Source organism: Salmo trutta, chromosome 38, assembly GCF_901001165.1.
Source record: "Salmo trutta chromosome 38, fSalTru1.1, whole genome shotgun sequence".
Taxonomy (NCBI): domain Eukaryota; kingdom Metazoa; phylum Chordata; class Actinopteri; order Salmoniformes; family Salmonidae; genus Salmo; species Salmo trutta.
In genome coordinates this window covers 241,018-254,061 of record NC_042994.1, presented here as the reverse complement: position 1 = coordinate 254,061, position 13,044 = coordinate 241,018, and the positions used below count along the sequence as shown (strand labels likewise).

At 41.8% G+C, this 13,044-nt stretch overlaps 1 protein-coding gene across 3 annotated transcripts in view; it reads left to right on the top strand.

The window, feature by feature from the left end:
• The window catches only part of LOC115178715 (B-cell receptor CD22), a 71,551-nt gene extending 71,064 nt beyond the window's left edge, over positions 1-487 (top strand). For all 3 annotated transcript variants that reach the window (XM_029740005.1, XM_029740004.1, XM_029740006.1), the window contains 2 exons: positions 33-87; positions 182-487. In XM_029740005.1, the coding sequence (XP_029595865.1) occupies positions 33-87; positions 182-421 (295 nt within the window). In that variant the 3' untranslated portion in view covers positions 422-487. The remainder of the gene's footprint in view (positions 1-32; positions 88-181) is intronic.
• The last annotated feature ends 12,557 nt before the right edge of the window (positions 488-13,044 follow it).

Sequence of the window (13,044 nt, the reverse complement as noted above, 5' to 3'; positions counted from 1 at the left end):
ATAATAAATTCATTCATTCATTTATAAAACAGGAAGAAGGCCTCCAAATCCACCTCTGACACAAGACACACAGCAGACAACGGACAGGTGAGTCTGTTGGAATCAGAAGATGACTGTGATGACTGTGTATTCTTAGTGGGACTTTACACTCCTCATGTTGTCTGTCCTCTCACCCCATCAGGGAGACTCTAGTCCAGTGTATGACAACATCTCAGGCATGGCCATGAACCCTACTGCAGCACAGACAGCAGCCACAGATGACCAGGATGATGTTCACTACGCCAGCGTCCACTTTTCTCGCGCCAAATACGAGGAAGTGCCTCTGTACTCCAACGTCCAGCTGCCTCAACCACAGAAACAAGACGAAGACTTCCAATACGCTGCTGTGAAATTCAACCTCCCCAGTGCTGCCCCCAAGTGAGCATATTCTGCCATTACAACAACAGAGTCAATACTAGAAAATTGTGAATACACAGCATTAAAGGAGAAGTTTGCTTGTTTACAACAAAATCTGGATGTCCAGGACGCTGCTGCTGGTGGAGGGGGGAGGGCATTATCACCTTGGCTGCTGTAGGTTAATTCACCTCAGTCCCTCTACAAACACATAGCCTATTAGCTATACAGCTGTAATGTTATACACCTGAAAGGGAGGAAATATGGGAAATGATTCACACTGACACACTAATCACAGAAGAAAAATACGTATAACATTTTTAGAACTGTATTGTTTGCATGTTGATAGCGTTTTAATGTAGGGCGACAGGGAGGATAGGTCCTGTGGAGATGTTCCTATTGAAACAGATTTTTTTATGTTCCTAAATTGTTTGATTAGATTAGTACATATTTTCTCAGGGGACCCCATATGGGTCCGCGACCCCAAGTTTTGGAACCACTGTAAAAACCTCTCCCTCTGCTTGCATCCTCTCTCTCTGTCTCCTCTACTTCCACCTGCATTGCAGCCTGCCTCAGCCTCTCCACTAAGTACCACATCACTGTCTGTCTCAGTAGCCTACTCTCTGTAAAGGACTTAGTAGCGTATTTGTTGCTCCTGCTGAGGTAGGCTTCGTTTAACGTTAGCTTCTTACTTCATCCTTCTAGCTGGCTAAGTAATACTAACCAGAACCCTTCAATGTTACTGCAATAGAATAGAAGTCTCTGCTGCAGCTATCCCTCCAACCTGACTGACTGACATACAGCATGTATCTATAAGAGACTATTTAACAGCTGTGCACTCATTCTCTGAGAGGGATTTTTTGATTGGTGGATTTCTTTAGACAATACAGGACTGTTTTAAAAATTGCCTTTTGTCCCGCATCTGGCAAACTCACTGTTAGCAGAGAAACCTGCGGCCTGGGGTAGTTCGTTTCACGTCGCCCTCGGCCTGTGCCGCGAGAAGGGGAATTATTATCCTTCTGAGAAAATGGTGAATGTGCTGCTAAAAAGACAAATCAGGGAGGCAAATCCAGGGGATGCAGGAGAACATAACAAACAAACCACAGTTCATGATTCCATTCGTTCACAAAGAGGCAGGCGTGAATAGTCAGATCAAGAATATAAGCGTTCTGAGCTTTGACCAACGCTGGGAGCGATATTTAGATGTTGATCCGTAGTTCATTTTCTTTATTGTGTACAATATTTGTATTGGGCTATTATTATTAGTTTTAAATTAGAAAACAATTACGAGCTCCGAACCTCTGTGTTCTCATATGTAGTTACGGCCATATGCTCATTGGAGGAGTAGACAATGATGATGTCATCAGTAATGCATATTCTGCATTAAGGTCATTCATGCCTCAACAACAGAAACAGGATGAGGATGTGCAATAAGCTGCTGTGAAATGTAACCGCCTCATAGCTGCCACCCGGTGACCATATTCTGCACTAATGTCATTCATATGCTGCTGCTTTTTGTAGGAGATGTCATCAATAAGCAAAACAGTTGACCCCTAGTGGCCACTATTGATGTTATATCCTTAAACTATGAACCCAACAATGGAAATCTCAAGCCAATTACTATGACAATAATGAGGGAGTGATTTTTAGGAAGTTTTTTCTCACTGTATTCCAAATGGCACACTGTTCCCTATTTAGTGCACTCCTTTTGACCTGAGTTGGGATGCGGATTCTGTTTAATTTCTGTTTCTCTCTCTTCAGACATGTGGCGGCACAAGCAGCTGAGGAGGACCGCTCTGAGATCTACAATAGAATCAACAAACCCAGAACCAAGAAGACCTGAACACAACAAATTCAGAACCAAGAAGACCTGAACACAACAAACCCAGAACCAAGAAGACCTGAACACAAAAAGTTTAACAAAAACCTTGTACACTATATATACAAAAGTGGACACCCCTTCAAATTAGTGGATTCAGCTATCTCAGCCTCACCCGTTGCTGATAGGTGTATAAAATCGAGCACACAACCATTCAATCTCCATAAACAAACATTGGCAGTAGAATGGCCTTACTGAACGTGGCACCGTCATAGGATGCCACCTTTCCAACAAGTCAGTTTGTCAAATTTCTTCCCTGCTAAAGCTGCCCCGGTCAACTGTAAGTGCTGTTATTGTGAAGTGGAAATGTCTAGGAGCAACAACTGCTCAGCCGCAAAGCGGTAGGCCACACAGCGGTGAAGTGGTAGTGCAGAGCGCATAAAAATCGGCTGTCCTCTGTTGCAACACTCCCTACCAAGTTCCAAACTGCCTCTGGAAGCAACGCTAGCACAACAACTGTTCGTCGGGAGCTTCATGAAATGAGTTTCCATGGCCGAGCAGCCGCACACAAGCCTAAGATTACCATGTGCAATGCCAAGCTTCGGCTGGAGTGGTGTAAACCTCGCCACCATTGGACTCTGGAGACATTGACTCTGTTGCACACACACCATTGCACATTGACACATTGACTCTGGACCGGTACCCCCTGTATATAGCCCCCGCTATCGTTATTTACTGCTGCTCTTTAATTATTTGTTTTTCTTATCTCTTACTTTTTATTTGTATTTTTTTAGGTTTCTTAAAACTGCATTGTTGGTTAAGGGCTTGTAAGTAAGCATTTCACTGTATTCGGCGCATGTGACAAATAAAATTGGATTTGATTTGAGCAGTGGAAACACATTCTCTGGAGTGATGAATCCTTCTTCACCATCTGACAGTCTGATGGACGAATCTGTGTTTGGCGGATTCAAGGAGAACGCCTCCTACCCCAATGCATAGTGCCAACTTGGTGGAGGCAACATCTTGGGGAAGGCCCTTTCCTGTTTCAGCATGACAATGCCCCCGTGCACAAAGCGAGGTCCACACAGAAATAGTTTGTCGAGATCGATGTGGAAGAACTTGACTGGCCTGCACAGAGCCCTGAACTCAACCCAATCGAACGGCGACTGCGAGACAGGCCTAATCGCCCAACATCAGTGTCCAACCTCGCTAATGCTCTTGTGGCTGAATGGCAGCAAGTCCCCGCAGCAATGTTCCAACATCTAGTGAAAATCTTCCCAGAAAAGTGGAGGCTGTAATAGCAGCAAAGGGGTGACAAACTCCACATTAATACCCATGATTTTGGAATGAGATGTTTGACGAGCAGGTGTCCACATTCTTTTGGTGATGTACTGCGTATCTGGACCCGTATATTCAAACTAAGTGATATACACTGACCTTACAAAATGTTGAGTTGCACCCCCTTTTGCCCTCAGAACATCCTCAATTTGTCAGGACATGGACTCTACAAGGTGTCAAAAGGGATGCTGGCCCATGTTGACTCCAGTGCTTCCCACAGTTGTGTCAAGTTGGCTGGTAGTGGATCTTTACTCCGAATAGCTCGTTCCATCTCATCCTACAGATGCTCAATTGAATTAAGATCTGGTGACTGGCCAGGCTACTGCATTAAGCTGAATTCATTGTCAATTCACTGTCACTGGACAATCCTAGCCTTGTGGCATGGGGCATTATCCTGCTGAAAACATCTATCTGCAGATGGATACACTGGTGCCATGAAGGAATGCACCTGATGATGTTCAGATATCCTGTGGTATTCAAACATTGCTCCACTTTTATCAAGGGGCCCAATGTGTACCATGAAAACACATCCCACACCACCACCACCAGCCTGTAATGTTGACACGCGGCATGATGGCTTCATGTACTCATGTGGTTCTCTCCATACCCTAGTCCTCCCATCAGCGTGAAACAGCAGGAGCCAGGATTCATCAAACCCAGTAGTTCTTGACACACTCAAACCGGTGCGCCTGGCGCCTACTACCATACCCTGTTCAAATAAATATGTTGTCTTGCCCATTCACCCTCTGAATGCACACATACACAATCCGTGTCTCAATTGTTTCAAGGCAGAAAATCCTTCTTTAACCTGTTTCCTCCCCTTCATCTACAAGTAACATCAATAAGGGATCATTGCTTTCACCTGGATTCACGTGGTTAGTCTATGATTTGTACACTCAGTGTATACAGACATATGTTATTAAGCAATAAGGCCAGAGGCGGTGGGGTATATTGGCCAATTCACTGTACCATGGCTAATGACTCCTCTTAGGCAACGTGACATGAAGTGGAGTGCCTGGATACAGCCCTTAGTCGTGGTATATTGGTCATATACCACAAACCCCCGAGGTCCCTCAATGCTATTATAAACTGGTTACCAACATAAATAGAAAAGTAAACAAGTATACTTCCCGGTTTATAATAATATACGCCATCTAGCAGACACTTTTATCTAAAGTCATTCACTCAGTCATTACAGTCATGCGTACATAAATCCTTCATATGGTTAGTCCCAGCAGGAATGGAACCCCCAAGCCACGCTCTACCAACTGAGTCACACAGGACTACTCTATTCACACTCAGAGTAGGAGTGCTGATCTAGGGTCAGTTTTGACTTTTAGACTATGATGAATAAGAAAGGAGCATTGTAAATATTTGTAAAAGTATATATGTAATTTTTACAAATATTTTTGAAGTTACAGTAAACTCAGAATCTGACTTCAAGAACTTTTGACAAAACCTGTATACATCTGAATTAGGCAGCCTCGATGTCCAGTTCTATTTTATATAACTATATTTTGCTATATGTTATCTGTCATAAAGAATCATCAAACTTATGAGACTATCGCGTTTCAGTTAAGACTCAAATGCAGACTGTGTTGACGTAACAATGTTTACTACAGCAACAGGGGCAGGCAAACAACAGGTCAAGACAGGCAGAGGCCGATAATCCAGAGTAGTGGGGCAAGGGTACAGGACGGCAGGCAGGCTCAGGGTCAGGTCAGGCGGGCTCAGAGTCAGGACAGGCAAGGGTCAAAACCAGAAGAGCGAGAAAAAGAGAGACTGGGTAAAAGCAAGAGCTGAGACAAAACGTTGGTTGACTTGCCAAACAAGACAAACTGGCAACAGACAAACAGAGAACACCGGTATAAGTACCCAGGGGATAGTGGGGAAGATGAGCGACACCTGGAGGGGGGTGGAGACAAGCACAAGGACAGGTGAAACAGATCAGGGAGTGACAGAGACTATATATGAAGTCTAACAACAATAGTTATTCTATCTGTTCTATTATATTGTATTACTTCATATGGTATTGTCAATTTGCAAGAATTAAAAAAATATATTTTTCTGACAAAGTTATGGCACATATTTGCCTCAACGTCCAGGAAAGAGTTCTGCTTGATGCAACGTTTCTTATTGCTTTAAAAATAATAATGTGTGAAGTGGGACATTTATTGTAATAAACGTATAAGATTACACTTAATTGTCACTGTTTTCACATTGTTTTAACAGTGTATTTAGTGGAGAGAAAATGAAAAGCTTTCAACATCCCACCTCTTGTAATGTGCAGTACATACAGTAACTACAAATAATACATTTACATTGGTTTGTAGAGCAACAGTGGTTTATTCACCTTCATCATCATCAGTACAAAATATAGACAGACACTTTCAGAAGGAGCAATGTCCTGTTACATGAAATATTATTTATTACCATTTTAAAACACATGATGCAGACACAATATGACATCATGGATGTTTGGAGTGTTGAAGGTAGTTCCATCAACAAGAGCATTCCACAACACAGAAAGATGGAACATACCGGAATGTTCAATGATTGATAATATTACATCTCACAGTTAACAAGTTCAGATTAAAGCCTTTGTCCTTAGATGAATATCCACCATTTTGTCCAACTAGTAGTTAGAGAATAGAATACATCATTGTTTAGTGAGAATGTGATGTCATATGTTTCTTGACCCCCTAACTAGTGTCAAACTTTCCCAAGTAGGAAGAGAGGGGTTAGGGGTGGATGGGAGAGTGGAGATCCAATGGAGAGGCATCGTTTACCCCCCTGACAGCCCCATTGAGTCTGTTTTTGGGAGAGAGCATGGGGCGGGGGCAGTGGGGGTAAATATGGGTGTCCCTTCTGATAGGCCACACCCACAGGAAGTGTCACCATATGACTTTGTCGAATAGATGCATCGACTGCATGATGTTCTCATCCTGGACGGGAGGCAGGAAGGGACAAAAAGCGCAACGGATAAGAAGCAGATGGAGAGAAGTTTTCATTATATTTCTATGTATCTCTTTCCTCCTAGAAACCCTGTTGTATAAGAACCAAAGTGAACCGGAGGGCCTTGTTGTGGTCACAATAACAACCCTTTGCTCTGACGTCCCTGTGGTCCTTCACACAGTCCTGAGTCAGTACATAGGGATTAGTAGAGGTCACACAGTCATACCATGCCCATAGGGCTCTGGTCAAAGGTAGTGCACTATATAGGGATTAGGGTGTCATTTGGGATGCAGCCCATGTAACAGAATAATGGTGGCATGTTGTATTACTACAAACATGTGTGTTTGTGTGGTTAAATGTGACTTTGTCAAGTAGCCAGTGTTGTGTTTCAGCATTCTATCTGATTCATTTTCAGTTTGTAATGTTGTTATTAGTCCAACATTATTGAGGACATTATTATTAGGATGGTGCAGTAATGTTGAGATGTCAGTAGGGAGAACTCTAGTCTAGAACACTGGAACCTTCAGTACCACTTTGATGCAGCTGATGAGAAGTGTAAATTGAATGGGTTTGTACAATAGAATGAAAATCTAATCAAAAGGTTACTGTGAAATGCTTACTTACAAGCCCATGGAGCTTACCAGCTGTCAGCAGCATACCACCTGTCAGCAGCATACCACCCTGCATCCCACTGCTGGCTCGCCTCTGAAGCTAAACAAGGTTCACCCTGGTCAGTCCCTGAATGGGAGACCAGATGCTACTGGAAGTGGTGTTGAAGGGTCAGTAGGAGGCACACTTTCCTCAGATCAAAAATATTATATGCCCCAGGGCAGTGATTGGGGACATTGCTCTATGTAGGGTGCTGTCTTTCGGATGGGACATTAAATGGGTGTCCTGACTCTCTGTGGTCACTAAAGATAGGGGTTCTGAGAATAAAACAGCTTCAGAACAATCAATGTATGTGTTTACAGATCTGTTCAATAATTGATTGATGATTGTGATGATGATAATGATCGGAAGTTTACATACACCTTAGCCAAATACATTTAAACTCAGTTCTTCACAATTCCTGACATTTAATCCGAGTAAAAATTCCCTGTCTTAGGTCAGTTAGTATCACCACTTTATTTTAAGAATGTGAAATTGTCACGCCCTGACCTGAGAGAGCCGTTTTTCTCTGTTTGGTTAGGTCAGGGTGTGACATGGAGTGGGCATTCTATGTGTTGTATGTCTATGTTGTTTTTTCTTTTATTGGCCGAGTATGGTTTCCAATCAGAGGCAGCTGTCATTCGTTGTCTCTGATTGGGAATCATACTTAGGCAGCCCTTTCTCCCACAGTCAGTTGTGGGATCTTGTCTTTGTGTTGTATGTGTTTGCATGCATAGCTTGTCGTTCGTTGTATTGTTTATTGTTTTAGCTGGTTCACATTTAAAATAAAGTATGATGAACCCAACTCACGCTGCGCCTTGGTCTCCTCCTAACGACGAATGTCACAGAAATGTCAGAATAATAGTAGAGAGAATGATTTATTTCAGCTTTTATTTTTTTTCATCACATTCCCAATGGGTCAGAAGTTTACATACACTCAATTAGTATTTGGTAGCATTGCCTTTAAATTGTTTAACTTGGGTCAAACGTTTTGGGTAGCCTTCCACAAGCTTGGGTGAAGTTGGGTGAATTTTGGCCCATTGAAGCACAACAGAACCTGGACTGAAGAGAGCCACCACAGAACCTAGACTGAAGAGAGCCACCGCAGAACCTGGACTGAAGAGAGCCACCACAGCACCTGGACTGAAGAGAGCCACCGCAGAACCTGGACTGAAGAGAGCCATCACAGCACCTGGACTGAAGAGTGCCACCACAGAACCTGGACTGAAGTAGACTGGTAGTTCTCTACAAGCATTTCACTAGACTCGCAATAACATCTGCTAAGCACGTGTATGTGTCCAATACATTTTGATTTGAAGAGAGCCACCACAGAACCTGGACTGTAGATCTTCGGCACCAAACCAAGATAGGCCGTACATCTCTATTATCCTGCTGTCATATCTAGAAGTGTGAGGACAGACGCCGGGAGACGAGAAGAAAGTACAGGGAGTGAACATTTAATAAATAACAGACATGAAACAAAACACGGACAGCGTCTGGACAAGGGAAACGAAACAACATCAATGCTGACATGGGGATCAAACTGAGGAATAGACAGATATAAGAGAGGCAATCAATAAAGTGATGGAGTCCAGGTGAGTCCAATGAAGTGCTGATGCGCGTAACGATGGTGACAGCTGTGCATAATGATGGGCAGCCTGGCGCCCTCGAGAACCAGGGAGGGGGAGTTGAATTCTCATTCCTTGACATTATAATGATGTAGATTGATAATAAATTAGATAGATTATGATTCTGCTCTTTTCTTTGGGATTTTGCCATTTCCAGATTTTTCATAACATAAATAGCCGTCTTGTGTATGTATTTGTTGACTATCTATAGTTTAACATTATGCTCCAGATTTTTTTGAATGGGATTTTGCCTTTTCCTGATTTTTTTGATTACCTAATACACATTTCTCTGTGTCTAATATGGATAATGGATAATCTTGATAACAGCTTTTTAATGTGTATTGCTCTTGGACCAAGGTGCTCTTGATGTGAACAAATGATCTACTTTGTATTGTTGTCAGACATTATTGTGCAACAGCATTCATGAAAAGGGTTATTAAAATAACATAATCACACTTGTTTTCTTGTCAAATTATTCATTATTACCTACTTTAGATAAAGTGTGATTCAGTGTAATGTATGCATCATGTTGTAAATTAGCTCACAATAAATAGAAAATATTGTGTGAATTATTACAGCGGTCTTTATTGTCTGTTATGTCGAAAATCTTAAAGATGAATTTATACATGTTTTCCACAGTACAGTAGACAGTTATTATAATATTGGAAGACATCATTGGTTTTCAAGCTTTGAAGGCGAGTCGAGATTGACTAATTTACAAATCACCATGTATGATAAATAACTACTCAATATTAATTGCAGATCAGTCAGTCACAATTTACCCATGATACATCAGGGTTTTGATGCTCTCAAACGCAGCCCGTGATAGCGAGGTGTGAGAGCAAAATTGCAAGATTATGTTATAATACTTTTATTGCATCAAATGGTTGTTTTATGCAACATAATAGAGGATTCTTTTAACTATTGTGTGTGTGTTCTACCGAGGATGGGCCTCTGGAAGATAACACTGACAGGATATTTATGATGTCTTTTGGATGATAAAACCTAAAGACACCGCATTCCAGAGCATGTGTTAATGTTTCGGTTCTACAGTTGAAGTCGGAAGTCTACATACACCTTAGCCAAATACATTTAAACTCAGTTTTTCACAATTCCTGACATTTAATCCTCGTAAATATTCCCTGTCTTACATCAGTTAATATGACCACTTTATTTTAAGAATGCGAAATGTCAGAATAATAGTAGAGACATTATTTATTTTAGCTTTTATCTCTTTCATCACAATCCCAGTGGGTCAGAAGTTTACATACACTCACTTAGTATTTTACTGGACAAGTGAGTTAAGAACAAATTCTTATTTTCAATGACGGCTTATGGACAGTGGGTTAACTGCCTTGTTCAGGGGCATAATGGCAGATTTTTACCTTGTCAGCTCAGGGATTCGATCTTGCAACCTTTCGCTTACTATTCCAATGCTCTAACCACCAGGCTGCCTGCAGCCTTCCACAAGCTTCCCACAATAGGTTTGGTGAATTTTGGCCCATTCCTCCTGACAGAGCTGGTGTAACTGAGTCAGGTTTGTAAGCCTCCTTGCTCTCACTCACTTTTTCAGTTCTGCCCACAAATGTTCTATAGGATTGAAGTCAGGGCTTTGTGATGGCCACTCCAATACCTTGACTTTGTTGTCCTTAAGCCATTTTGCCACAACTTTGGAAGTGTGCTTGGGGTCATGGTCCATTTAGAAGACTCAATTGCGACCAAGCTTTAACTTCCTGACAGATGTCTTGAGATGTTGCTTCAATATGTCCACTTAATTTTCCTCCTAATGATGCCATCTATTTTGTGAAGTGCACCAGTCCGTCCTGCAGAAAAACACCCCCACAACATGATGCTGCCACCCCCGTGCTTCACGGTTGGGATGGTGTTCTTTGGCTTGCAAGCCTCCCCCTTTTTCCTCAAAACATAACGATGGTCATTATGGCCAAACAGTTCTATTTTTGTGTAATCAGACCAGAGGACATTTCTCCAAGAAGTACGATCTTTGTCCCCATGTGCAGTTGCAAACCGTAGTCTGGCTTTATTATGGCGGTTTTGGAGCAGTGGCTTCTTCCTTGCTGAGCGGCCTTTCAGGTTATGTCGATATTGGACTTGTTTTACTGTGGATATAGATACTTTTGTACCTGTTTCCTCCAGCATCTTCACAAGGTGAATGCACCAATTTGTAAGTCGCTCTGGATAAGAGCGTCTGCTAAATGACTTAAATGTAAATGTAAAGGTCCTTTGCTGTTGTTCTGGGATTGATTTGCACATTTCGCACCAAAGGACGTTCATCTCTAGGAGACAGAACACGTCTCCTTCCTGAGCGGTATGACGGCTGCTTGGTCCCATGGTGTTTATACTTGCGCACTATTGTTTGTACAGATGAACATGTTACCTTCAGGCGTTTGGAAATTACTCCCAAGGATGAGCCAGACTTGTGGAAGTCTATAATTTTTTTCTGAGGTTTTGATTGATTTCTTTTGATTTTCCCATGATGTCAAGCAAAGAGGCACTGAGTTTGAAGGTAGGCCTTGAAATACATCCACAGGTACACCTCCTATTGACTCAAATGACTTTAATTAGCCTATCCGAAGCTTCTATAGCCATGGCATCATTTTCTGGAATTTTCCAAGCTGTTTAAAGGCACAGTCGACTTAGTATATGTAAACTTCTGACCCACTGGAATTGTGATACAATGGGTTCTAAGTGAAATAATAATTACTTGTGTCATGCACAAACTAGATGTGCTCACCGACTTGCCAAAACTACAGTTTGTTAACAATACATTTGTGGGGTGGTTGAAAAACTAGTTTTAATGACTCCAACCTAAGTGTATGTAAACTTCTGACTCCAACTGTATATGGTACCAGGGAGAGATGACCCCAGGGCGGGACCCTGGTCTCTACACAAAGAGAACTGTTTTTACAGCAGATACTGTCTGCTGTGAATTATAAGTATCATTCATACAAATCTTAACGTCGAGACCCATTCTATTCATTTGTTGTTCGTCATGTAGGTTGAACGGGGTGTATCTTGGCTAAACAATACCTTTGTACTTTTGTCTCGGGGCTCTCAACGAATCATCTGAGGGTGATTGGTCGACCAGCCATCATTATTGTAGAGCACTCAATCGATTCACTTTATGTGTGTGCGTTGTATTGACCTGCTCCCTTATTAATAAGTTAATAAAGATTTAGTTCAAGTATAACTCTGACTTGTGTGATAAGTTTGTCTCTCCTCATTTGATAGTAAAGAAATTAACCACCACAATATGATCACCTGTTACTACCGATCCTCAGCAACAACCACACGGCCGGGATGACATTTACAGAGGAACAAAATGAAGGTAAAAGAAACAATGCAATTAAATGGAATGATAATATAGTCTATACCATCTGAAGGGAACTAACAGTACATTGGCAGTGTAATATGTTTGGTTATTAGGCCTACTGACGGTTGATACTGATAGTGGCTAATATTTAACAGGAAAGATATAGGAGACAGAGCATGTCGGGGTAGCCTATACTTGAGACATCCCAGAGACATGCTCATCCCTGTAAGTTAAAAGGCTGTACACTTTATATTCTGCATAATGGCACAGCATTTCATAAACCTTACTGTGGAAAAAGTTGATATGTTGATATGCTTCAGTTTGCTGCTATTTCACATTTCTCTCCATAGACAATAAAGTAAAATAGATATGAAACAAGTGTTATTTATATTTACAATTCACTTATCCAAACGTATTCCTCATTTACCTAGCTCTTATCAACAGCTCATCAGAAGTTGTAAATTATAGCGCATGGAGAATGGTGTTGCTAGATCTTATTCATGGTTTCCTCATGTGTGATTGTGGTGGAATTATTGGAAATTAAGTCAAGGTCAGAATACGGCAGAGAGAATACAGTAGACGGCACACGTCAAACGTGTGATTTATGACCCTATGTCAGGGTGGCTTGTGTATGCCCATATATGGGCATCCTGTCAGGACATCCTGGCGGGAAGTTATCATGTGGTTATGCCTATATATGGTCATCCTGTTCCTGTTCTCACGCGTTAGAGTGTGTGTTAATTATTGCATCAATTACATCTATTCCTTTGAAGTTGTCATGATGATTGATGTGTAGGGACCTCGTTGAACTGGGGGGGATGTGTTTGAACATTTCAATGAGTATGGCCCCCCCACCCCCTGTTTTATTGACCATAGGGCTGTTGTTTATGAAACAGGAATGTCTGGGGGTATTGGGGGGGGCAGACGCATTA